Here is a 27680-nt window from a genome sequence, read left to right as displayed (position 1 = left end):
TAAGTGAAGAGAGAAGCAGCCCAGCCAAGGACACAGGATTGAAAGGATGAGGTGGCTGAAGGAGAGGCTAGAGAATGACTGTAGGAGAGCACTTCCCAGGGCTCTGGATCCTGGGTGCTGTTTGCAGACAGGGTAGTTGCATGGAATGGTAAACAGGAAGGCCCTTAGACTATTCAGTGGGATTCCTTCGCTCACTGGGGGTTGGGGGGGATGAGGGTGGGGTCAGAAGGCCCAAGATCACTGCAAAAGGAGAACTGTCCTTAGCCCTATGCCCGCTCTCCTTTCTTCCTGAGATGAGAAAGGTATAAAGGGGAGAACATTGCAGGAGAGACTTCATGGCTGATACAAGGAGAGGGTAATGTTGCAATTATTCCTTACAAAGTGCTCCAGTTAGGAATTCCTCTCTCAGTTCTCTCTCCAGTCATAAGCTGTTAGCCACTGTTTACTGATGGGAAAAGTGTGGCTCAAAGCGCACTTGCCCAAATTCAGAGGTAAGACATGAGCCAGAATGGGGTTTTCTGATTCTGATGTGATACAGAATAGGAGCCATGTAATGTGAGAAATGGGGGGGTCCTCAAGCAAATGAATCCTCCTTCCTCACTTATGGAAGGATTGTCCCCAAAAGATTAACTGACTCGCTTAAGACCACAAGCACAAAGAAACGAATTGGATTTCTTAATACTTTATATCTTTCTTTGAGGATAGATCCTTTTGTTATAGTTGGGAAAAATTAATAACTGAATCACTCTACCAGTGTCAAGAGATATTTTAAAACTCACTGGTGTCTAAATGTGCTTTAGTCAGAACTGCCTTTGCACTTAAATAATTCAGGTACAAAGTCGTATTTTATTATAGTAACAATTTATTAGCAGACAAAAGAAATGGCACCTCTAGGTCTCAACACACTTATAGAATCTTACATAATCAACAGCACAAACATATTATTCCAGAAAAGGATCTGCTATTAACCAACTCCACTTCCTCTCCAGTAGGTCGCAATCCATTCTCACAAGAGGGTTATGCTACAGTTTACAGGAAATAACATCAAGGCACTTGGTTTAATTAAAAAATATAATATAAAACAGGTCCCTAAAAGTGATCAGACTTGAATAATTTTCTAAAAGGCAGTATACTTCTTTGGTGAGCAGACAGGACTGAAAATCTAAATTCATCCACTTGTCACCCTGATATTGTCTTGATTTGTATACAAAGTTGCAAAAGAGAACCCAAAATAAAGTATTCACAAGTACTCATTTCTGAGGGGGAAAGAACATCAAGGCATTTCTCCACTGATTTGGCATTGAAAACGCAACAGCTGTTTGATTCCAACCAAATTATTATTTCAGGGATGGTGTATGGGGTCAGGGAAAAAAACTTCCCAAAAGAGTTTATTAAAGCTTTAGTTAACCAGCCAGATGCGGTGGCTCACACCTAGCACCCTTGAAGGATGAGGCGGGTGGACTGCTTGAGCTCAGGAGTTGGAGACCAGCCTTAGCCACAGCAAGACCTTGTCTCTAAAAACCAGCCAGGCAATGTGGCAGGCACCTGTAGTCCCAGCTACTTGGGAGGCTGGGGCAGGAGAATCACTTGTGCCCAAGAATTTGAGGTTGCTGTGAACTATGATGCCACAGCATTCTACCAAGGGAGACAAAAGTGAGGGTATGTTCTCAAAAAAAAACTTCAGCTAAAAGACCTTTCTAGCTTGGGCTGCTTATTTGAAGGTTTACGCACACAATATCTCCAATAAGGCATTTAGTATCCTTAATTTTTCCAGTTTTCAAAATTCATTAAGATAAAAAATGAAATACACCAAAAAAAATCAACTATTTAGTATAATGTTTATTTATGTATTTATTTTTTTAGACAGAGTCTCACTATGTCGCCCTCCATAGAGTGCCGTGGCGTCACACAGCTCACAGCAACCTCCAACTCTTTAGGCTTACGTGATTCTCTTGCCTCAGCCTCCCGAGTAGCCTGGACTACAGGCACCTGACATAACGCCCGGCTATTTTTTGGTCTGGGCCGGGCTCAAAACCGCCAGCCTCGGTGTATGTGGCTGGCACCCTACTCACTGAGCTATGGGTGCCGAGCCTAACATTTTACTTTTAAATTTCAGTTGTAATTTGTGTATATAAAAAACTTCTGATCAGGAAAAAAATTCCATTATAAAGATAAATCTCCCCCATTCCCACATCTAAATCACCATCCTTATAATTACCAAAATTGTTTTAAAAACCTTAAAAATTTACCTTTAACATACATTATAGGCTATAACAAACCAGCTGGTATATTACTTTGTTCCACAATAATTTTTTTTTTTTTTTTGCAGTTTTTGGCAGGGGCCGGGCTTGAACCCGCCACCCCCACTATATGGGGCTGGCGCCCTACTCCTTGAGCCACAGGCGCCACCCATTCCACTATAATTTTCATTCTTGTAATTAGCACCCAAATTAATGATTCTATTCAGAATTATCTAAAACATTATTTTTTAAAAAACTAAAAACAAATTAGTTCAGAGCCTAACAGCTTTCTAGATTCAACTTCATTCTTTTTGTAGTTTAAGCCCAGTGTCAAATAAGGCATCAATAGAATAAGTAAAGAAAATACTGGGAGGGGGAAGGAGGAATAAACACTAAAGAACAGAAAAATTAAGCAAAATCTAAATCTCATCAAGTGAACTTTTACCATTTCACTGTAGAATCTTTCCCTGGATAGACCCTGGGCATCACTGTCCCCTGCTCAGACTGTAGTCAAGGTTCAAGGTTCAACTCAACACTCTCTACAAAGCACTTCCCTAAGTGTCCCAGTGTACTCACTGGGAGAATTATTAATAGCCCATCTCCTGGGTTTAGTACCATAGCCCCAGCACCATGCCAGGGATCCTGGACTCAGGACAGGTCCTCAGAAGTAATTGACGTAATGTCTACACTGATTCAAAGAGACCCATGACTCATTATCTGTAATACTATATAGAGGAAAATAATCCATTAAGAACATTAACAAGGGTCACAGAGCTCCAGCTTATCACTGTAACTTCAAGACTCAATTTAAATTCTCAAGAAAGGCAATGCAGCCTTTTTCTTTTATATAAAGATCAAGGCCCACCCCTGACACTGTTCTTAAATGACAAATTACTAAGAGAATACTTCTCCTTCTTGTTCTTATTAAAATGTAGTCACTGCCATTAGAATAGTCTAATGAACTCATCTAACAGGCTGATACATTTTTAAAGTTTACCATTTACCATATGAAATTTAACAAATTTTGACTTTGATGTTTACTATTGTTTAAAACCTCAGTTACCTATGGGCAGTGCCTGTGGCTCAGTGGGTAGGGTGCCAGCCCTATGTACCTAGAGTGGCAGGTTTGAACCCAGCTCCGGCCAAGCTGCAACAAAAAATAGCCAGGCATTGTGGTGGGTGCCTGTAGTCCCAGATACTCGGGAGGCTGAGGCAAGAGGATTGCCTAAGCCCAAGAATTGGAGGTTGCGGTGAGCTGTGACACCAGAGCACCCTATCGAGGGCGACAGAGACTTTGTCTTTAAAAAAAAAAAAAAAAAACTCCATTACATTGTTTTCCTTTGGTCTTATTTTAAAAAAAAATCAAGTACATGTCTGTCAGGGTTTTTTTTGTTTTTGTTTTTTTTTGAGACAGAGTTTCACTATGTCACCCTCTATAGAGTGCTGTACTGTCACAGCTCACAGCAACCTCAAACTCTTGGGCTTAAGTGATTCTCTTGTTTCAGCCTCCCAAGTAGCTGGGACTACAGGCATCCACCACAATGCCTGGCTGTTTTTTTTTTGTTGTAGTTGTTATTGTTGTTTGGCAGGCCCAGGCTGGGTTCGAACCTGCCAGCCCCAGTGTATATGGCCAGCACCCTAGCTGCTGAGCTACAGGCGCTGAGCCTATCTGTCAGTTTTACTACCATCAGAGGCACAAATAGTGTTACAGTCACTCAATTTAGACCTAAGATTTTAAATTTTTTTGTTTCTTTTAGAGAAGAGAGCCTCACTATGTTGCCAGGCTGGTCTCAAATTCCTGGACTCTCCTCCATGCCTCTGGAGTAACTGCAAATACAGATGTAGCACTGTGCCTGACCCAGTCACTCAGTTTAGATGGAAGATACAACACCCCAGAGTAGGTAAGCCCAGTCTTTTGCCACAACCTTGACTACCATGTGCTCCTCAGTTCTTTCAGCTTTGATAAAGCTGAGACTCCCCCACCCTTACAGAAAGAGAAGCAAATTCTGACCTTGCTCTAAAATAGAGGTGTGGCTTCTAATTCTGACTACCCTACTATTGTGTGGAGTGAATCAGGATTCTATTCAGCTGTGTGCCCTTCTTTTCTCCCTCCATTACTCAGATATAGTCTTTTCAATGGTCTATTCCCTAAAAGTTTTCCTTAGTCTACCTGTGCAGTGGTACACTCCACTACCTCAGTCATAAAAAACTTTTTAAAGTTGTAAAAGTGTTAGCCGTCAAGAATATACATATGGGGGCAGCGCCTGTGGCTCAGTGAGTAGGGCGCCGGCCCCATATACCGAGGGTGGTGTGTTCGAACCCAGCCCCGGCCAAACTGCAACAAAAAAATAGCCGGGCGTTGTGGCGGGCGCCTGTAGTCCCAGCTGCTCGAGAGGCTGAGGCGGGAGAATCGCGTAAACCCAAGAACTGGAGGTTGCTGTGAGTCCTGTGACGCCATGGCACTCTACCGAGGGTGGTAAAGTGAGACTCTGTCTCTACAAAAAAAAAAAAAAAAAAGAAAGAATATACATATGGGAGGTTGAGGCAGGAGAAGTGCTAGGAGTTCAAGACCAGCCTGAGAAATATCAAGATTCCATCTGCACAAAAAAACAAAAAACGAAAAATTAGCCAGGTGTGCCCATAGTACCAGCTACTTGGGAGGCTAAGGCAGGAGGATTACTTGACCAAGAGTCTGAGGTTGCAGTGAGCTATGATGAAGCCATTGCACTCTAGCCTGGGTGACAAAGTGAGTGCCATGGCATCATAGCTCGCAGCAACCTCAAACTCTTGGGCTCAAGTGATTCTCTTGCCTCAGTTTCCCAAGTAGCTGGGAATATAGGAGCCCATCACAACACCTGCCCAGAGACAGGTCTCACTCTTGCTCAGGCTGGTCTGGAACCCATGAGCTCAGGAAATGCAATCCACCTGCCTTAGCCTCTCAGCGTGCAGGCGTGAGCCACCTCACCTGGCCTCATTATAGTGTTTATAAACATCACCTAATGAGCTAAAGTCCAAGCCTTTGGTCAAGAAAGAAAATGAAGACCAGTCACAGTGGCTCACACCTGTAATCCTAACACTCTGGGAGGCTAAGGCAGGTGGATTGCTTGAGCTCAGGAGTTTGAGACCAGCCTGAGCAAGAGCGAGACTTCCCCATCTCTAAAAAATAGCCAGGCTTTGTGGTGTACGCCTGTACTCCCAGCTACTTGGGAAGCTGAGGCAAGAGGATGTCTTGAGCCTAAGAGTTTGTCTATCCAGCGAGACAAAGTGAGACTCTGTCTCAAAAAAAAAAGCAAACAAAAGATGAGTTTTTGGTTGGTGAATCAGGCTTTCATTCCAGATTTGATTATTTTCAATTATCAGCAATAAAAAAAAAAAAAACCTGACTTGAAAGAAGGGAGAGAAGGATTAAAAACAAATGACCAAGAAATAGTGATTTTGCTATTATTATTCATAAGGCTGGATAGAAAGGGCAGATACTGGCTAGAAACAAGCAAAAAAACACAGATATGAGAGGCACTTGCCAGGCGCAGTGCCTCATGCCTGCAACCCTAACACTCTGGGAGGCTTAGGTGGGTGGATCGCTTGAGGTCAAGAGTTTGAGACCAACCTGAGCAAGAGGGAGACGCTGTCTCTACTAAAGATGAAAAACTGAGGCAAGAAGATTGCTTGAGCCCAAGAGTTTGAGGTTTCTCTGAGCTATGATGACAAAGGGTGACACTCTACCAAGGGTGACAAAGTGAGACTCTGTCTCAAAAAAAAAAAAAAAGAAGCACTTTTCATTTCTGAAATGCTAGACCTAAGTTCTAAAAGGATGCTAAAATTCAAGATACTATTACATTCAGGATACTTTTATATGAATCGTGTCAATCATATAAAAGACAGAAATCCAGATTTTCTACTGAGAAACTGCTTGGTTGTGATAATGGAAAGGGATTTTTCATGTAAACTAATGGGGGCATTCTACCAGTAGAAAAGCTACACCGGCAGTCTAGGGAGCCAACAAGAAAAAATCACATATTTCTACACATAAACATAGATATAATTAAATATACACACATTTTAAATATACATACTAAACACGTACATATTTAATATGTTTAAAAGAGCCCTACTCCAATAGATTCCTACACATAGATTGCTTCGCATAAATATTTAAAATTGTTTAGAATATAGAGACAGTTTAAAAAATAATTTTGTACTTTTATAATTATTATTTTGTTCATTTAAAAAAAAAGATTTGGCTAAATGTTTCATAAATTAGTCCCCTATTCCTGACTTCAGAGAACTTGTTTTTTCAAACAGGTACAAATATGGAACTGCAAGCTTTCAATGTCGAATATTCTTGCTTTTCAGAAGAAACTGTTCCTCCATTCACGATCTAGCGTTGTCTATAGTAAACAATACACCCAAAGAACTTAGGTTTTATGAACGTGATACTTCTAAATCCTCTTGCATAATAATTTTAGGTTACTTGAATAGTTAAAAGCTGTCACCGTCATCAATATTTACTGTACATCAATAAGGTGCATGGCAGTAAGCATCAGCTTTGTTTTCACTAAAACATCTACCAATTAATTATTGATATCCTTTTGGAAGCACCTTATCACTTCTGTGCATGCTTTTCCATTGGTTACAATAACATTTTCTTGCAGAATAAAGATGAATAGCAGTTTCCAATACCAATCCCCAGCAGATCCTTGCTATGCCATCAGGAGGGAAAAAAATCCTAATTCACTGTGAAATAAACCAATTCTTTCTTTTTTTTTTTTTTGGAGACAGAGTCTCACTATGTCACCCTCAGTAGAGTGCTGAGGCATCACAGCTGACAGCAACCTCAAACTCTTGGGCTTAAGAGATTCTCTTGCCTCAGCCTCCCAAGTAGCTGGGACTACAGGCACCCACCACAACGCCCGCCTATCTTTTGTTGTAGTTGTCATTGTTGTTTAGCTGGTCTGGGCCCAGTTTGAACCCACCAGCCTCAGTGTATGTGGCTGGTGCTGTAACCACTGTGCTACAGGTGCCGAGCCAAGTAAACCAATTTTAAAGTAAACTATCAATCATTCCTTTTTGCAATCTGTCCTTGACAGTTTGCCTCAAGTTCATTTAAAATGCTGTAGGAAATTGCTGACTGGCAAGACTGTCACTGAAAATCAAAAATACCAGTTTAGGACAGATTCCATGGGAAACACACTAGGGTGACTAAAATAGAGCTAAAAGGAAGAGAAATTCTCAAAAGCAAGGACAGATTGAGATCACAGAAAAGACAAGGGAAAATTCCCATTGTTTTTTCCAATGTTGAAGAGCTCTTTTGCTTACCTGTTTACCCCAAACAAAAAGGTTTAAGTAAAAACTTCAAATGTACATATTACAAAAAGTGTTCTGACCATGTCAGGCTGGCTGTTAGGATATTACAAACCTGCTCCAGCCATTGGATTCCTGATGACACTCTGCCCATAAGAAAGGAATGGTGCTTTCCTACTAACTATAACTGCCAGAGGTCCTACTGCCAACCAGGTAGCAAAGACTGGGAATAAAGAAGCATCATCAGTAAGAACAAACTTGTCTAGTTATGACCTTATGCTCCAGAAGCCTCTTGGCTTGCTAGTACAAGAGCAGGTACAACACTCTTTCCCTGGCTCCTTTCCCTCCAAATCTGGAGAGCCATGTAAAGAACCACTTTAAGATCCCAACTTCATCCCTCAACTTCTTAGAGAAGGAAGAGTCCAAATCTATAGTCAGGATGGTAATTAAGTCTTGGAGCTACTTTACAGTTGAATGCTTCATATCTGCAAGAAAGCTTGAACCCATAATATTTTCTTCTTTTTGATTCTGTCTAACTTTAAGCTCTGTGGCAATTGGGTATATACAAAGGCCATTAGCTTCCAAAGAAGAACAATGTTTAGCCAACAGGTTAAAATTTCAAATGTACAAGTAGAAGTGGAAAATGTTGTACACTTGTAATTTTAACCTATTAGCTAAACATTATTGTTCCATTCTACTTTTCCATCAATCATTAGAAAGACTCAGACCATTGAGAACACATATTCCTTTCTGATTTTGAGATTCTACTGCAAAAGCCATCGCTTCATACACACTATAGAAGAGAAGGTTTTCTTCTTCCTTTTTGCCGTATTCTCCCCTGATCAGAGAATCCCTCACAGACGGATTACATTGAGCCAGCAGAACCTGGATTCCAATGGCTTCATAATCTCTGCGAACTTCTTTCAGTGTTTGGATCCCTGCCGTATCTAAAAACTGTATTGCACTGCAGTCAATGACTATAGTATGCAGCTCCAAGGGATTGTGGGAAAGTTGCACTGAAACTTCATCCTGGATTCCACTGAAAGTCACTATTTCCTCTTTCATCTTTCTCTTTGCTGCCTTTCTCTGAGCTGCTTTTACTAAGACAGGGTTGACAGTTTTTTTATATAAAGCAGATTTAAAGCATTCTTTGTTTATGTAGTAGAGAGGGGCTGCAAAGCGGAAAATCTTGATGCCAGGCTTAGTCTGAAGGTTCTTGTAAACAGACATGGATTCAAAGGTTTCAGTCTCTTCCACCAAGCCAAGCAATGAATTCTTTGGCTTCTGAGTACGGAGGATGACACAAAACATAGAAAAACAAACCCCAACAAGCAGGCCTATTTCGGTACTTAGCAGTGCCGAGGACAACATAGTAACAAACCAGATGACTGTATCCATTCTACTAACCCTCCACATCTTGGGCAGATCCCCAAACTTACGTAGGGCTCCCCGGAGGTTTACAATTGTGATCACACCAAGGACACTTTTCTGAAGGGAATAGAATAAAGGTGCTATCACCAGAAGGACCAATAAAAGAACCAGGGCTGTCACCACACCGGAAAGCTGAGTTTGACAGCCTGTTGATTCTTTAACTAATGTCTTTGCAAGAGCTGCACTGGTAGTAAAACAGTGGAAGAAGGAAGGGATGATATTGCAAAAGCCGATGGCATACATCTCCTGATTCGCTCTGACTGCATAACCATGTTTCTTGGCAAACATCTCAGAAAGTGACACGGTGATAGCAAAACCAATGATAGAGATAGCTATTGCATCTACAGCTACATTAGGAATTAGGTTCCAGTCTGGTGCTTTGGGTGGCAAAAACCCAGTGGGAATATGTCCAGCAATACTGGAGTTATACTTTTCATTTAGTTTTCCAAAATGAGAGGCTAATGTGGCTGCTACAACAACAATAAGTTCAGTAGGAATCGGTGCCTTAAGCTTGGACTTGAAGTGCTCATTGAGTTCTTTGGTTGGCACAAGAACCAAAAGGCACAAGAGGCTGGTGATGAGATCACAGAGATTGGTCTTATGGATGTTTCTGAAGATATGTATCCAGGTAGTGATGAGTGAGCCCACGCCACTACTCCGAGGAAGGCTTAGCCCAAGGAGATACTTGGCCTGAGACGTAAGAATAGTGAAGGAGGCGCCGGTGACAAATCCACTCAGCAAGGCATCTGAGAGGTAGACAGAAACAAAGCCCACTTGAAAGAAGCCCATGGCTACCTGGAAGGAAGGATATACAAATGTTAAATAGAAATAGAAAAGACTTTCTAAATTTCATGCTACCCTGATGTATCTTGCATGGCAACATACCATTATAGAATGTCAGAACAAGAACAAACACAATCATACATCAATTTTCTCATTTAACAAAAAACAGAAACTGATGTTTAAAGGACTAAGCAACTTGCTCAAGGTCACGCTGTTACTCACTAGCCCAGATGAGATATGAGCTTAGGATTTCTACCTTCTCATACCTTGAATAAAGTTTAGACTTCTTTCTTTTTTTTTTTTTTTTTTTGTAGAGACAGAGTCTCACTGTACCGCCCTCGGTAGAGTGCTGTGGCGTCACACAGCTCACAGCAACCTCTAACTCCTGGGCTTACGCGATTCTCTTGCCTCAGCCTCCCGAGCAGCTGGGACTACAGGCGCCCGCCACAACGCCCGGCTATTTTCTGTTGCAGTTTGGCTGGGGCAGGGTTTGAACCCACCACCCTCGGCATATGGGGCTGGCGCCCTACTCACTGAGCCACAGGCGCCGCCCTAGATTTCTTTCAAAAAGACTTCTTTCCACAAGAAAACTTTAAATTGGAAAAATTCTTCTAATTAAGAAACTATGTGTTTTCTTCTTTCTTTTTTTTTAGAGACAGAGTCTCACCTTATTGCCCTCAGTAGAGTGGCATGGCATCACAGCTCACAGCAACCTCCAGCTCTTGGGCTTAAGCAATTCTCTTGCCTCAACCTCCCAACTAGCTGGGATTACAGGCGTCCGCCACAACGCCCAGCTACTTTTTATTGCGTTTTGGCGGGGGCTGGGTTCAAACCCGCCACCCTCGGTATATGGTGCCGGCGCCCAACCCACTGAGCCACAGGTGCAACCCAAAACTGTGTGTTTTCTTTGAATTACATAATGTTACTCTAAGCATGAAGTATTAACTGGTAAAAATAAACAAAAAATTAGATTCACATCAAAATACAATCACACTTTAAAAATTATTATAGAATTCCTTTATTTCTTTTTTTATTTTTATCTTTTGCTCATTTTGCATTTTTTAGGTTTTTCCATTGTCATTCACTTATCTTCTCATTTGATTTTGATTATTTTGTGTTTTCTTCCAACAAAACTGTCATTCAGAATAGAACTCTCTTTAATCTAATCCCACACTGAGAAAGTGTTCATCCAGTATATGATGTGCTTATGCCACACCTCCTCCCATATTAATAACAAGTCAACATTCTCAAAGATAAAACTTTCCTTGTTTTTCCCTCTTCCCAATGATTTTTCAGAATGCTAGCATGCCTTCTTCCTTCTTGGTGAGGGATACTAACAAAAAAAGCAAAAACAGACCCTGAGAATTATAATTCATCTGCATACCACCTAAATATCTCATCCAACCACTAAATAATGTGAGCTACTCCTTTCCTTCCCTTATTGGTTCCAAAACCCTGAGATAGAAAAGCAGTTTAATGTTGGCACTGACTCCTGGACGCCAAGAGGCAGAGACATGATGATAATGGCAGATCCGTGGAGTCTGTGAAACCTAATTTCATTTCCAATTCTTGCTGACAGTACCACATTGTGGCCCTCCACTTTTTCCCTCTGCCTCCCCAATAATCCAAGAGAACGACTATCTTTAGTAAGAGTCACTCCCTTAAGCAGTGATTCTAAAGGAAAGTAAAAGCATTTATGATTTGAAAAACTCCTGCATTCCTCCTCTCCCAACTTCCATTCTGTTACCCTCTTGTCAACTCTGCCAATAACCAACCACAAATAATATCAAGAAAAGCCAAGGTTTTCTGACATGTAAAATCAAGGAGTTGTACTAGGTGGCCTGAGGTTCAGAGAACCAGCCTTACCTTAGCTTTGAAGTCAGATCAGCCTTCAAATTTTGACTTACCTTTATCCTGAGCATTCAATAAATGATAACTTTAATTACAGTGATCCCTAAGATTCTTTACAGATATGAGATTCCGTGGATAGTGATTACTTTTCCAGAAACAACTAATTGTTCCATTGTTTCTTACCTGATAAACTCCAGCCATAAAGGTTACAGTGCTGCCAACCATAATTGCATAGCAACTTTTGTCACATATCATGTCTGATGTCTGATTTAATGACGTGGTCCCATTTGAAACCACTCCTAAAGCAGCAACATGGGCAGTGTCATAGCCAGCTCTGTGTAGTTCTCGGTCGACTACCTCACCAATCATAAGGCACAGTATTCCAAAAATGCCCACAGAGATGTGACGGGAGGTACCCAATAGGAAATAAATGATGCTGGCAAAAAAGGATGTGTACAGACCATAGATAGGTTCTTGGCCAGCCAACAGGGAATAAGCAATGGACTGGGGCACTAATAAGATGCCCACAATCAAGCCTGACATCAAATCTCCTAAAATATTCTTCTTTAGATCATATTTTGGGAGCCACTGCAAAACAGGAAGGGAACCCAAAATCACATTTTTGGCTTTGGTTGGGCTGCACTGGCAACTCTTCTGCAGCTTTGTGATGACAAACTTCTTGAAGTTAGTATTTACTTTCTCTTGACATTCTAAATGAATCCTAGAATAATGTCTACATTGATCATTGGTTTCAAATTGCCTTAAGTCAGTACTTGATTTCTTTTGAGGCTCCAGATGGATCCCAGATGGAAAATCATCACTTCCTTCAGCAGAGTCCTCAGGTGAAAGGTCATGTTGCTCTTTACTTTCTGAAGACATTTTGGAGGCAGATGACTCAGCTTCCTGTCCCAGAGAAAATGCCGGTGTTAACCAAGAAAGAAGTTCCTAATGCTCACGTATGCTAACAGTTCTACTTGGCATTCATGAGTGTTCAGAGGGATTCAGTTTGGAGGCAGGTGTCTTATATCCATTTTCCTTTATTGAGTCTCATCTGTCTTCTTAAGGGAACGAAGACCAGACCATAAACAAATTATAAGTCAAAGCAAATAATGGGTCAGGTACAGGACTTCCCCAAACTATAAACCATTAATGATTCCTCTCCATACCTGCTGGCTCCCCCTGTAGTTTTTCCTCCAGGAAAGGGATGGGGACAGCCTGTTTCCTTGTCACATGCTACCAGTGGTCTTCTTCCCAACTGTTCCACCACTCGGGTATATTGCAAAATAGGATCTAGTCTCAAAACTTCCCCACTAACAACCAGTCACTGAAACAAGGAGAAGGTCCATTTATTTATTTATTCATTTGGTCCTTTTTTTTTTTTTGAGTCAGTGTCTTAATCTGTCACCCTGGGTAGAGTGCCGTGGCGTGATAGCTCACAGCAACCTCAAACTCAAGCTCAAGTGATCCTCTTGCCTCAGTTTTTCTATTTTTAGTAGAGACAGGGTCTCGCTTTTGTTCAGGCTGGTCTTGAATTCATGAACTCAAACAATCCACCCACCTCAGCCTCCCAGAGTGCTAGGATTACAGGCGTGAGCCACCATGCCTGACCAACACTGTTTTTTTTTTCTTTGAGACAGAGTCTTGTTACGTCACTCTCAGTAGAATACCATAGCATCACAGCTCACAGCAACCTCAAATTCTTAGGCTCAAGCTATCTCTTGCCTCAGCCTCCTGAGTAGCTGGGAATACAGGCGCCTGCCACAACGCCCAGATATTTTTTTTTTTGCAGTTTTTGGCCGGGGCTGGGTTTGAACCAGCCACCTGGTCTGGCATATGGGGCCGGTGCCCTACCCCTTTGAGCAACAGGCACCGCCCTCACCCAGCTATTTTTTTAGGGACAAAGTCTTGCTCTTGCTCAGGCTGGTCTTGAACCTGTGAGCTCAGGCAATCCACCTGCCTTGGCTTCCAGAGGGTGGGATTACAGGCATGAGGCACCATGCCCACCCCATTTGGTCCATTTTTAAACAAACTGCTAGATGTTAAGAATAAATAGAAAGAAAAAGTAGGCAACAGAGTATAGATAAATGTCTTTTGGCAATGAAAAGAAACTAGAGTAGAATACATTTGTGTCTTTGAACAGAGTTCCCTTGCGTGGTGGACTAGAGGAGAGAAAAGCTGATAAGAGGGTATGAAAGCTTAACAACATCAAGAGCACAGGGAAGGTTGATGAGGCATGTGTCTAATACATGGTAGAGAAGGTTTTGGTTTATTGCATTGAGTTCTAGGATGGAGTCATCTGCCCTATGGGCAGGGCCCACATTCATGCAAAGAAAGTTTACTATTCTATGTACACACTCTGAAAATTCAGGCCAAATAGAGAAATAATGTTGCCCTGCACATCCCTTGAAGGATATATAAGTGGTCCTATGTCTCTGAGTCCTAAACTACAAAGCTAATACCCCAAGACCTACAACGAGGAACTACAGGAAAACACAGGAGGTTAAAATAATCAAAAAGAGACAAGGTGCAACAGGAACAAAAATATGTCTTGTTTGTTTGTGTTGTGTTGTTTAGTTTTGTTTTGAGACAGCGTCTCACTCTGTTGCCCAGGCTAGAGTACCATGATATCAGCCTAGCTCACAGCAACCTCAAACTCCTGAGTTCAAACGATCCTCCTGCCTCAGCCTCCAGAGTAGCTGAAACTACAGGCCACAAAGCCTGGCTAATTTTTTTTCTATTTTTAGTAGCGATGGGATCTCACTCTTGCTCAGGTTGATCTCGAACTTGAGCTCAAGTGATCCTCCCACCTCCACCTCCCAGAGTGCTAGGAAAATATAAGCCAAAATATTGGCCAAAAATATAAGTCTGAGAACAGGAGTAAAAGAAGAAAAAAAAGGCAAACTTTTAAAAGAGTGTAAATTGTTTAGCAAATACTTCATAAATTAGTGCTTTTGCATAAGTTGGATTTTTCCTTTCTTTCTTTATTTTATTATTATTATTATTTTTTTTTTTTTGAGACACAGTCTCAGTCTGTTGCCTAGGCTAGACTGCAATGGTGCAGTGGCATCATCATTAACTCCCTGTAACCTCAAACTCCTGGGGCTCAAGAAATCCTGTTGCCTTAGCCTCCCAAGTAGCTAGGACTACAAGCAGGTATTACCCTGCCCAGCTAATATTTCTATCTTTTGTAGAGATGAGTTCTCCCTGTGTTGCTCAGGCTGGTCTGAAGATTCTGGTCTCAAACAATCCTCCCACCTAGGCCTCTCAAAGTGCTAGGATTACAGACATGAGAACCCATACCTGGCCTCTAATCATTATTTTAAAACCCAGTTAAAATGCCACCTTTTCTAACCCATCTCCCTTAACCCAAATGAAATAATATACCTTCTGTGTCCCACAGCATTTTGTTTCTTTCTTTTTTTTTTTGTAGAGACAGAGTCTCATTTTATTGCCCTTGGTAGAGTGCTGTGCCATCACAGCTCACAGCAACCTCCAGCTCCTGGGCCCAGGCGATTCTCTTGCCTCAGCCTTCCCAGTACTGGGACCACAGGTGCCCACCACAACGCCTGGCCGTTTTTTGTTGCAGTTTGGCCGGGGCTGGGTTTGAACCCACAACCCTCGTTATATGGGGTCGGTGCCCTACTCACTGAGCCACAGGTGCCACCCTCCCACAGCATTTTGTACCTCCAACTACACTCTCTTCAGCTGCTGAGGAAAGAACACCTTGTTCATCAGTTTAACCATCACAGAATGTAACAAAGTAACTCTGAGATAGTAGGCTTACAAAGCATTTGCATGAATAACAGTACAAATAAATAAATTTGGGACTTTGGCCAGACCGATACAAAATATATTAGGTGAGGGACTTAAGAAGTTTCTTGTTTTGGAATGGACAGAAAAATGGGCCCATGTAAGGCTCTGTTAACCTAACATTATGGAGGTGCCACAATCCAGGATCCCTGACTATTGAAGAACATGAGATATACAAAAGTAATCCATATTTGTTTTGCTTAAGTTGAACAAGAGCAAAATTACAATTATTTGATGACTTTGTAAAGTAGATAAAGAGAAAAAAGAATAGATTTAGATGACCACTGACCCTGAAAAAGTCAATCAGATTGGTGGATACACTCAGCAGCTCTTCATCCCTTGACACAACCAATCTGTAACTCTCTTCTCACTTCCTGCTTTCTTGAGCTGGCTTGAATACATTTATGTCCTATTTTGGATCAGATCTTGCTGATTTCCAGGTCAACAGGCTTTTCCAAACCTAAGATACACAAAAGAGGCATAAGAAAAAAATAACCAAATCCTGGAAATAAAAATGATACAAGCTAATATTAGAAAGCCCAACAGAGAAATGGAAAGTGTAAGAGTCAATAGAAAAGCTAAAAAAAAAAAAAACCCAAAAAACAAAAAACAGTTAACAATGTAGAATGCCTCTTTTTTTTTTTTTGTAGAGACAGAGTCTCACTTTATGGCCCTCTGTGAAGTGCCGTGGCCTCACACAGCTCACAGCAACCTCCAACTCCTGGGCTCAAGCGATTCTCCTGCCTCTGCCTCCCAAGTAGCTAGCACTACAGAAGCCCGCCACAATGCCTAGCTATTTTTCTTTTTTTCAGTTGCAGCCATCGTTTTTTTGGCAGGCCCAGGCTAGATTCGAACCCGCCAGCTCAGGTGTATATGGTGGTGCCTTAGCCACTTGAGCCATAGGCGCCAAACTGAAGAATGCCTTTAACAGAATCATCAGTGGAGTTGACAGAGCCAAAAAAAATCATCAATGATCTCAAAGATAGGTCAAAAGAAATTACCTCAACTGAAATATAAAAAAAGAAAACAAAACCAATACGAACAATGTAACAGAACATCCAAGAGCTGTGGGACACATAGCACATATACAAAATTAGAATCTCAAAAGCAGAAAAGGGGAAGAGAACAGGCAAAGAAATATTTGAAGTTATAATGGCCAAGAATTTTCTTTTCTTTTTTTTTTTTTTTATTGTTGGGGATTCATTGAGGGTACAATTGCATTTGTTAGGTAAAGTCCCTCTTGCAATCATGTCTTGCCCCCAGAAGAATTTTCTATAACTAATGACAGACATTGAAACACAGATCCAATAATCTCAGGGATTTTATAAGAAGGATAAATATAAAAACAAAAACCAAACAAACAAAAACCCTTACACTTAGACAAATTACATTCAAGCTGCTGAAAACAAAGGACAAAGAAAATCCGAAGGCAGGCAAAGAAAAAAATACATGCACTACTTACACAGAAACAAAGATAAGAATTATAGCAGACTTCTCACTGAAAACCATGGAGGCTAGAACATGATGCAACGCTATCTCTATATCATACAAATACATGGTATCCATAAAGTTTGTGCGTAATTTACTATGTTAAAGTATTTTAAATTGCACACAATCTTTTTTTTTTTTAATGGTGATAACTTTTAATAGTTTTATAGTGACAACATACCAATTTTCATAAGTGTACATACATTTAAATAGACCATAAATACCCATATGGCAGAATATCTACCTCTTGGCAGAAAAAACATCTTTCCAACTAAACAGCCTTAATACTGAGAAAAACAAATGTGAGGTAAGTTTTCATAAAAAGTGACTATACCCTATATTATTTTTACTGTAAAAATTCAAGTAGTTAAAAAATCCTTGTCTCAAAACTCAAAAATGGAACTGTAACACACATCTTCAAATGAAACAATATTTTGATTATAAATAGATAAAATAAATAGTTACTTCTGCTGAAATTCAATCATGCCATTATTTTCATGTATGTCTATATGGGATTTTCATTGTGAATAAGAAATATCTGTCCCTTTTTAAATCAAAATATATTCTAATTATGAAAATGTTATTTCTTTTAAAAGATCGCTTTTCATAGGATACACACTGATTAGTATTTTAGTTTTTAGGAACATCTTTAGAATGAGTACTGGCCTTTTAACTGCATCAGTTGAAAAGTCAAATTCTATTTTTTTCATTTTCCCTAGTTATCCCAAATCCTCTTTTCTCATTTTATGTTCAATGTGCAGGACTTTTAACTGGCACCAAGTAGTCCTCCTATAAAACCCAATTTTTTCAAAGTGATCTTCCAGTTTTCCACTTTCCAATTAACCCCACAGAACACATTTAATGAAAGTCATCTGAACAGAATCAATACAATTTGAATCAGAACAAATTAACTTATTTTACATTATGTAGTGACCTATGCAATCAACATTCAATAACATTCAGTGTTCTCAGAACGAAATTTGTCCTTTTAACAAGACAATATATATATAAACTAAATAGTATACAGTGCTCTGAAGTTGGCACTGAAAAGTAAAAAAACAAAACAAACAACAAAAAAAAAACCAACACTGAACTATTTCTTTCAGCCTTAATGTTATTTTCAACTCCTTTTATACCAGGCTGGGCAATGACCTTCAGCAAAAATAACAGAATAATTCTCTAACTAAAGTGTTGTTTTCAAATAAACAAAGTAGTTTTACAATGTTCTCACAGCCCCAAAAATGACATATGAAAACCCCCCCCACAGAAATTCTTCTGAGGTATTCCATCTTCACTTCTCAAGGGCGTCCACAGCAAGTGAATGCTCCTTTTCACTCCTCTCAATTACATGCAATGAGACCTCTCTTCGAATTTATGAAATTTGTACCACTTGCACCTATTGTGGGAAACTTCCCTTTCGAAGGAGTCCCCTTATGCACAAGTTTTTGTTGCAGTCAGGTTCCTGAGCAGAAGAATTTGGTTATCAGATTCAGAAGTTTCTGCCGGAAATTCAGTTTGTCTCCCAGTCTCCTGAGCTGAGCAGCACACTCCTCTTCCAGCTCAGTGCGCGCGGGGCTCGGTTGCGCGTTCTTACGCGCCTTCTTCCCGGCCATCTCCGCAAGTGCCGCCGCGAACGCTGCTGCGGATCCCGGGGTCTCAGTCTCCCAGCCCGAGCACCTCGGGCGTCTGCAGGATGCGAAGCGCGCGCGGGCAGCCAGGCGGGACCGGGTGGCGGTACGGGAAAAACGAGAAGCACGAGAAGCACGAAGCTACCAAACGCACAGTCGTGCCGGGAACCTCTGAGGTCCTAAATTGCACACAATCTTTATGTCCACTCTGTATAACTTTCAACCCAGAATTCTATACCCAGAAAAAAAGATGAAAAAGAAATAAAAACAACTTTCTCATATAAACACTGAGAGGATTATATTACCAGTAGACCAGCACTATACAGAGAAAAAGAGAGAGAAAGTGAGTCAGTTGTTTTGGGGAGTTTCTTTAGGCAAAAAAGAATACAGCAAACATATATATTGGGAAGAAAAAGAAAAAAGAAGATTACACCAAACAGAAATTCAGGTCTACACAGCAAAGAAATAAAGTCCAAGAAGTGGACATTTTTTTCAATGTTTAAAAAAATAATCTTGGAGGGCAGTGCCTGTGGCTCAGTGAGTAGGGCGCCAGCCCCATATGCCGAGGGTGGAGGGTTCAGACCCAGCCCCGGCCAAACTGCAACAGAAAAATAGCCGGGCGTTGTGGCGGGCGCCTGTAGTCCCAGCTGCTCGGGAGGCTGAGGCAGGAGAATCGCGTAAGCCCAAGAGTTAGAGGTTGCTGTGAGCCATGTGACGTCACAGCACTCTACCCGAGGGCGGTACAGTGAGACTCTGTCTCTACAAAAAAAAAAAAAATAATAAATAAATAATCTTGGCTCAGTGCCCATAGCTTAGTGGTTAGGACTCTGGTCACATGCTCCGGGGCTGGTGGGTTCAAACCCAGCCTGGGCCTGCTAAACAAACAAACAAAAAAATAGCTGGGCCTGTGGTAGGCGCCTATAGTTCCAGCTACTAGGGAGTCTGAGGCAAGAGAATCGCTTGACCCCAAGAGTTTGAGGTTGCTATGAGCTGTGATGCCATGGATGACATAGCGAGACTCTGTCTCAATAAATAAATAAATAAAAGGGGGTGCCTGTAGCTCAGTGGTTAGGGCACCGGCCACATACTCAGGGGCTGGTGGGTTCAAACCCAGCCAGTGCATGCTAAACAAACAAACAAACAAACAAACAAAAAATAGCTGGACATTGTGGCAGGCTTCTGTAGTCCAAGCTACTAGAGAGGTTGAGGCAAGAGAATCTTTTGTGCCCAAGAGTTTGAGGTTGCTGTGAGCTATGACACTGTAGCACTCTACTGAGGGTGACAAAGAGAGACTCTGTCTCAATTAAAAAAAAAAAAAGAAATAAAAATAAAATTAAAATATTAAAAAAATCTTAATTGCTCTAAAAGATAACTTTCTTTCTTTCTTTCTTTCTTTCTTTTTTTTTGCAGTTTTGGCTGGGGCTGGGCCTGAACCCTTCATCCCCAGTGCATGGGGCCAGCACCTTACTCCTTGAGCCACAGGCACTGCCCTCTAAAGGATAACTTTCTAACTAAAAATAGAAATGCACTTTGTTAAAAAAACGTATTTTTTTTTGCAGTTTTTTTTGGCCAGGGCTGGGTTTGAACCCTCCATCTCCAGCATATGGGCCGGCACCCTACTTCTTCAGCCACAGGCGCCACCCAAAATGTATTTTGTTTATAGCACATGCAAAGTAAATGTATGACAATAACAGAACAAAGAATGGGGGGATATTGAGGGTTGTAAGGTCTTACACTAGATGTGAAATGGTGAACTATTATTTAAATGGAGACTTTAGTTAGTTAAAAATGTACCTTATAAATTCAAGGGTAACTGCTAAACTTTTTCAAAGGTATAAATAAGTCATTAATAGAGATGAAGTGAAATCATAAAAAATTCTCAACCCAAGAGAAAGCAGAAAAAGAGGGAAAAAGACCATAAACAGATGGAACAAATTGAAAACAGCTAGCAACATAGTAGAGTTTAATCCAAACACAAATAATCACATTAACTATGAATGGTCTAAACCAGGGGAAGAGAACCTGCACCCTCAAGTCCACAGGCATGAGCCACCACACACAGCCTAGACAGTTTCAGATAGATAAATGACAACATTCTCAGTACAATAGAAGGGTGTAGTGTGTTCTGAGAGTCCACAATAGGCTGCAGGTCAAAGTGAAGTAGGAAGCCGTAAAGTTAATAAGGGAAAGGATACTCAGGCAAGTGAAAGGTCACAGTATAATGCAAGACCCAGGAAGAGGTCACCCAGAATGCCAGGATGCCTGGGGTGAAGTTGTAGGAGAAAAGACTAGTGTCAAAGATTAGTTTCCTATGCAATCCCAAGCAGCCTAGAGTTCATCTGTATACCACAGCTAACAAAGGCAGGGATAGAGGAGGTTTAACACTTCAGTGGTACAACTAGATAAGAACATACCCCAACAAATCTAACATGTATTCTGAGGTGGACCACAGAAAAACAAGGATGAAGAAATGGAAGGATAGGAAGCAGCAAAAAGTCTGACATTAAGTTTCTTGATTTGAGATTTCTAAAAGATGTCCAGATGGTATGCAATGAAAAAGGAGGGGAGGGGTCTCAAGTACAGGAGAGAAGCCAAAATCGAAAAATAAATGAGGTAGAAGGAAAGGTGTATGGACCATCAGCACATAAATAGTATCTCATTCTTCTTTGAATTCCCTTTGTTTAGATTTCCACTTCTAGGTATATACTTAAAGAATCAAGGACTCAAACAAATATTTGTACACCAACATTCATAAGAGCATTATTCACAATAGCCAAAATGTAAAAACCCAGGTGTCCATCAACAGATGAACCAATAAACAAAATGTGGTATAGCCATACAGTGGAATAGTATTTCACTATTAAAAAGAAATGAGGTTCTGAACCTCAAATGGATGAGCCTTAGAACCATTATGTTAAGGGAAAGGAAGACATAAAAAGGCAAGTGTTATACTATTCTATTTATGTGAAACCTCTAGAATGAGTAAGTTTATAGAGGCAGAAAATAGATTAGCAGTTACCAGGCACTGTGGGAATGGTAAATTATTGGTTACAGAGTTTCTATCTCAAGTTTTGGGCATAGATAGTGTAACCGTTACATAACATTCTGAATGTACATAATGGCACTGAATTATAAACTTAAACACGATCAAAATGGACAACTTTACGTTACATATCCTAGTACAAACACAAAAGCCAGAGAGGAGAAATCAAAGTATTCTATTGTTAAGACTCTCATTCTAGACATGAAATGGTATACAATAGAGAGTGGTAACTTTAAGATACATACTACAAACTCTAAAGCAACCTCACTAACAACAAAGAAGTATAGCTTATAAACCAACAAGAGATAAAGTGAGGCCAGGTGTGGTGGCTCATGCCTAGAATCCCCCTAGCACTCTGGGAGGCTGAGGTGGGAAGACTGCTTGAGCTCAGGAGTTCAAGACCAGCCTGAACAAGAGTGAGACCCTGTCTCTACTAAAAATAGAAAAATTAGCAGGCTTGGTGGCACACTCCTGTAGCCTTAGAACTTGCCTGTAGTACCAGCAACTCGGAAGACTTCTGAGCTCAAGGAAATCACAAGGTTAGCTCAATATTAATGTGAACAAGTTGTCCATCAAAATAAGTCTCCTTTCTTAAATGGAAAATTCTCTGTTAAACTAGGCTAAAGTAGGTGTGGACCGTGTAATTTGTAAATAACTTTCCAGTACTCACCTGGCTTCTAAGCAGCAGAAGAGTCTCAGAATGTCACCCTCAGTGGGGTACTGTGGCATCACAGCTCACAGCAACCTCAAATTCTTGGGCTTACGCAATTCTCTTGCCTCAGCCTCCAAGCTGGGACTACAGGCGCCCATCACAATGCCCAGCTATTTTTGTTGTTGTTGTTATTGTAATTGTCCTTGTTGTTTGGCAGGCCCCGGTTGGGTCCAAACCCACCAGCACCAGTGTAGCTGGTGCCCTAGCCGCTGAGCTACAAGCACCAAGCCATAAGCAGCAGAATCTTGACTTGAACACAAACACATGTGATTAAAAGTTACACTGTCTCCTGATGGCTTATTAAGAAACTTTTTTTAATCTTTAGCAAAGTTGGGCCAGGCATGGTGGCTTGTGCCTGAAATCCTATCACTCTGAGAGGCCAAGGTGGGTAGATTGCCTGAGCTCATAGGTTCGAGACCAGCCTGAGCCAGAGCAAGACTTAATCTCGAAAAATAGCCAGGCATTGTGGCAGATGCCTGTAGTCCCAGCTGCTTGGGAGGCTGAGGCAAAGAGAATGGCTTGAGCCCAAGAGTTTTAGGATGCTGTGAGCTATGATGCCACTGCACTCTACCAAGGGAAACAAAGTGAGACGCTATCTCAAAAACAAACAAAAAAATCTTCAGAAAACTTGAAAGAATATATGCAACACATGTAAACTCACGATTCACCTATTTAACAGCTTACCAATATGTTTCACTATATCTGCATTTTTGCACTCTTTCCATACGTACAGGTTTGCCCATTTGTTCTGAACCATTTGAAAGCTGCAGGCTACTTCAGCCTCAAATATATCACTGAACCTACATTTTGGACCTACTGTGCCATCTGCCTCTTTTTCAGATGATGCATTCATCAGCAACATGAAGTCAATCATTTGAATATGCTCCTCAAAAATCTGCAACAGCTCCCCATCTCCTACCAAATATAGTCTATAAACATTAGTCTTCTCTCTCTTTTTATTTTTTCCTTTTTTTCTTTCTTCCACTTTGTCGCCGTCAGTAGAGTGCTGTAGCGTCACTGGTGACAGCAACCTCCAGCTCTTGGGCTTACGCGATTCTCCCGCCTCAGCCTCTCGAGTAGCTGGGACCACAGGCGCCCGCCACAACACCCAGCTATATTTTTTGTTGCAGTTTGGCTGGGGCCGGGTTCAAACCCTCCACCCTGGGTATATGAGGGCGGCACCCTACTCACTATCGGCGCTGCCCCATTAGTCTTCTATGAACAAGCCTGAAACTGCCTCTCTTTTGCTTCCTCCCATGCACCAGTATTTCAAACACAAGTCCATGAATATATTAAGCAGCCTACACTCCTCAGGGCCTTTGCTTATGTTGTCTTCAGTCTGGAATGCCCCTTCTAGCTCCATCTATCTTGGTCCTTTTATAATCCTACAAGACGTATCTCAAATGCTATAGAATAAGGAGGGATGGACTCAAACTTCTTAGGATATGCTTCCCTAGCACATTATAAATAACTACGTATTCTTTTTCTTTTTTTTTTCTGAGACAAAGTTTCAGAAAACTTTGTTGCCCTTGGCATCATAGCTCACAGCAAGCTCAAACTCTTGGGCTCAAGCGATCATCTTGCCTCAGCCTCCCAAGCAGGCACGTGCCACAATGCATGGCTATTTTTTAGATACAGGGTCTTGATTTTGCTCAGGCTGGTCTTGAACTCCTGAGCACAAGCAATCCACCCTCCTCAGCCTCCCACAGTGCTAGGATTACAGGCGAGAGCCACCATGCCCAGCCTTCAAATATGTAGCTTTTAAGTTAAATATCTCTCGAACTACAGATTTATTTATAGGCAGGCACCAAGTCATCTTCATTCCATATTAATTCAGCACTTATCACAATGCCTCGTACTTAATATTACACATAGTTATAACTACATTTACTCAAATGAATAGACAGGACAACCTTCAAATAAATATAATTAAGACAAAAATATCCCTTATTCCTAGTTATCACAAAAAATTAACAATGTCTATTTATGTCTATAATGAAAAAGAAATACCATAAGGCTTCTATCATTACTTCTAGTATCAAGCCTAATCTAAGAGAAAGTAATAAAATATCCAAGAAGAAAATAATTTAATGTAAAACTCATAATAAATAATTAAATAGTTCCTTGCACAGTAAGTCACAGCTTTCAAAAAGATCTTCTCTATTGTCTCCTATTTGCTTCCTCAATAAATTTGAGAAGAGTATGAATTGCTGTGTGATGGCTCATGCCTGTAATCCTAAGCCTCTGGGAGGCAGAGGCGGGTTGATTGCCCTGAGCTCAGAGGCTTGAGACCAGCCTGAGCCCAGAGTAAGACCCCATCTCTACAAAAAAAAAAAGCCAAGCGTTGTGGCAGGCACCTGTATTCCCAGGTACTTGGGAGGCTGAGGCAATAGAAGGGCGTAAGTCCAAGAGTTCGAGGTTGCTGTGAGCTATGACCACAGCACTCTACTGAGGGCCACAAAGTGAGACTCTGTCTCAATTAAAAAGAAAAAAAAAAGAATATGAATTGCTATTCTCCAGTATGAAAAAAATCAAGGTCTAGTCACTTGCTCAATTAACTGGTAGGACCAGATTCTCAAACCACATCTTCCAATTTCAAAGTTCAGTTCTTTCTACCATACTGCACTGTTCCCAAATTTGTTTCCTTGCTAAGAGGTCTCAGGAGCTAGTTCAAAGTGCTAATCTGTAGCCAAGTACTCAACTAATTTGAGTCTATGAGTAATTTTAATAAGTGAAGGTAACAAACTGCTTAAAGGAATAAATGAATCAAGACTGAAACTACTTTTGTTTCATATCATACGCATAAGTTGGTAACATTTTCTTTTTTCTTTTCTTTACTTTTTTTCCACCTATTAGGAGCAACAACACAACATTTACTCCTATAGCTACATTTTGGGGAGAATAATTAGCATCCCAGACAAGAGTCAAATCAGCCAAGCAAGTTCCTGCTTCCTCCATTTTTTCGCTAGGCTGCTCTAACTGGAATGCTCCTCTCTGGCTAGTCAGTCATGGCTTGCTCCCTCTCTTTTTTTGAGTTTTCTCCTCAAATGACTCCTCATAAATCACTTTTTTCTTAGACACAATAAAGGCAGTGACTTGCCTGTTTTGTTTGAAGCTGTACCCCTAGTGCCTTGAACTGTATCTGGCACCTGCTAAGTGCTTAACAAATATTTGTTCAGTGAATGATAGTTTACGCAGTAAGGAAGGACTTACTTCCCACATTCTCATCTAATTCAATACCCACTTGCCCCTCTGCTCTGAAACACCATAACCAAGCTTGCTTCAAAAAATTGTAGTTTGGCAAGCATCTGAGGGGTAAGAGAGGGAGGTGTGCATGCTCACTAAAAGATTTATCTCTAGATCTTCCCCTAGGAGGCAGTACATTACACTACAATGATTTTCAAATACCTCTCACAGAGAGCTGTTAAAATGTAGATTCTTAGGGGCACAAGGATGACTCGCAAATTCATGAAGCATTCCATATTTTTTAAAAAAAAAAATGTAGATTCTTAGGACTGCCTCTGCAAATCAAAGGTTGGCATCCAAGCCTCTGCACCATGGATGATGCTGAGCCAGTGAGCAAACACAGGACCAAACTTGCAGAAACACTGAGTGTACTCTTGAAGTCCAAACTCTACTCAGATTCCTGCAGCTGTGTGGCACTGAGTGAAAACTCCATTTTACTCGGCATCAATTTCTGACCTGGAAAATCGGGATAACATCACACAAGTACCTCAGCACGGTGCCTGGCACATAGCAATTACTATTAATAAATAAATGATAGCTATTAGTTTCCATCCCTTGCTATCTCTTTCCTTGAAGTTCCTGATTGGAAAAACAAAACAAAACATGGAACTCATTTTTTTTCTCTTTTTTTGATACAGAGTCTCATTTCGTTGCCTTTGGTAGAGTGGTGTGGCATCATAGCTCACAGCAACCTCAACCTCTTGCCTCAGCCTCCAAGTAGCTGGGACTACAGGCATCCACCACAACCCTCAGTATGTTTAAAGACCAGGTCTCACTCTAGCTCAGGCCGGTTTCAAACTCCTGAGCTCAAGCGATCCACTGTCTCAGCCTCCCAGTGGAACTCATTTCTCTTCAATAGCTTTGATCTTCCAAATCTTATCAATTTTCAAACCCAAAAATTTCTGGTTAATCCAATACCGGATATCACATTAGTTCTAGATTTCACAAAAAGGGCTACAGGGGAAAGGAGATTAAAAAAAAGGTGCCAAAAAGGAGTTGTGAATGCTTCTGTGGTTCCCAATCCAGGCAAGAAAGGGCCCCAGCCTGATATTCTTTAAGTTTGGAAAGCTTGATACAAGTTCTAGATTGGCAAATGAACTGCTGTGTAATTTTACACAAGTCCCTCACCCTCTGGGTGTCTTCTCAGCGTCCCCATTTATCCAATGAAAGCATTCCTACTTAGTAAAAAAGTACTAGTCCGATTTTGTACTTAACCACGTGTGTGATTTTACAAAACAACCAAGCCCTCTCTGTTCTCCACGCCTCAGTTTCTCCATCTGTCCAGAGTGATGATGGTGGCTCATATCTCTTCGCTCCGGTTCCCAGATATCTGGTTCCCAGACGGTTCAACTAGGACTTGAAGGAGCAGCAAAGAGCTTGGGCACCCCGAGAGAAGTGTGAAGTGGAGGGTGGACAGTCTTCAGCCCCAAGAGCCGGGCCCGGATCACCGGGGGGTGGGGTGCCACTTGCCCTGCCCAGGCCCCTATCGACCCAGGAAATAACCGCGATGCGCTCCCACTTCCCACCGCGGGTCTGGGCTTCCACCACCCCTGGGACCCAGGCAGGCAGAACAACCCTAAGAGGGACCCGTTGACCGCGTGGCGGCCGCCACCGCTCCTCTCATCTTCCCGCGTGCCCTCCCCTCTTCTCACCTCTCCGGTCCGAGCGGTCCCACACCACAGCGCTCGGCTGCGCGTCCTCCCCAGTGGCCCTGCTGAAGAGACACCGCGGCGCGGGTGGAGGCAGATCCGCCCGGCCCCCTTCTCCGCCCCTCGCCCCACCCCCGAGAGGTACAGAACGCAGAACCGGAGGGAAGGCTCAGGCGGTGGCAGTCACGTCACTCTTTGGAGCGAGCGACGCGGCCACCAGCCAATGACTGGGCTCCGACTGGCGAGGGTGCCGCCCCCTGGCTGCTGTCCTCCTCGCGATTGCGCGCCCTGGGCAGAAGGGCCAACGCGGCGTGGGTTGTAGGGGCGGTTCTTCCCGCCCCCTGAGGCGGTGACTGGTTGGCCCGGCGAATACGTTATGGGACCTTGGCTTTATCCTGGACAGACGCGGAAGCGCTCTACCTAGGGCCGTAACCTGCTCGGCGTATACGAGCGGCCCGGTCTTTGTCCGTGGACTCCCCAGGATCCGGTTCTCTACCA

At 41.8% G+C, this 27680-nt stretch overlaps 2 protein-coding genes across 2 annotated transcripts; both read right to left on the bottom strand.

Moving 5' to 3' along the window:
- Positions 1-842: 842 nt before the first annotated feature.
- Positions 843-27286, bottom strand: SLC26A2 (solute carrier family 26 member 2). The gene is made up of 4 exons (XM_053566913.1): positions 27186-27286; positions 15706-15876; positions 11790-12509; positions 843-9767 (listed from the first exon to the last, which is right to left on the bottom strand). The coding sequence occupies exons 3-4, from the start codon at positions 12483-12485 to the stop codon at positions 8247-8249; spliced, it is 2217 nt and encodes a 738-aa protein (XP_053422888.1). The 5' UTR covers positions 12486-12509; positions 15706-15876; positions 27186-27286; the 3' UTR covers positions 843-8246.
- LOC128568920 (phorbol-12-myristate-13-acetate-induced protein 1-like) lies at positions 17767-18599 on the bottom strand. The gene has a single exon (XM_053566915.1). The coding sequence runs from the start codon at positions 18515-18517 to the stop codon at positions 18359-18361; it is 159 nt and encodes a 52-aa protein (XP_053422890.1). The 5' UTR covers positions 18518-18599; the 3' UTR covers positions 17767-18358.
- Positions 27287-27680: the final 394 nt, after the last annotated feature.

This window comes from Nycticebus coucang, chromosome 17, assembly GCF_027406575.1.
Source record: "Nycticebus coucang isolate mNycCou1 chromosome 17, mNycCou1.pri, whole genome shotgun sequence".
NCBI classification, from domain to species: Eukaryota; Metazoa; Chordata; class Mammalia; order Primates; family Lorisidae; genus Nycticebus; species Nycticebus coucang.
The sequence above is the reverse complement of the archived record's forward strand: the minus strand, read 5'-3'. Positions and strand labels throughout refer to the sequence as shown.

What these genes read in the sequence shown, in the direction of transcription:
- SLC26A2 (XM_053566913.1), bottom strand. Translation starts at nt 12,485, where the DNA reads ATGTCTTCAGAAAGTAAAGAGCAACATGACCTTTCACCTGAGGACTCT. An exon ending in TTATGGCTGGAGTTTATCAG is followed by an intron (nt 9,768 to 11,789) that starts GTAAGAAACAAT and finishes CCTTCCTTCCAG; the next exon opens with GTAGCCATGGGCTTCTTTCA.
- LOC128568920 (XM_053566915.1), bottom strand. Translation starts at nt 18,517, where the DNA reads ATGGCCGGGAAGAAGGCGCGTAAGAACGCGCAACCGAGCCCCGCGCGC.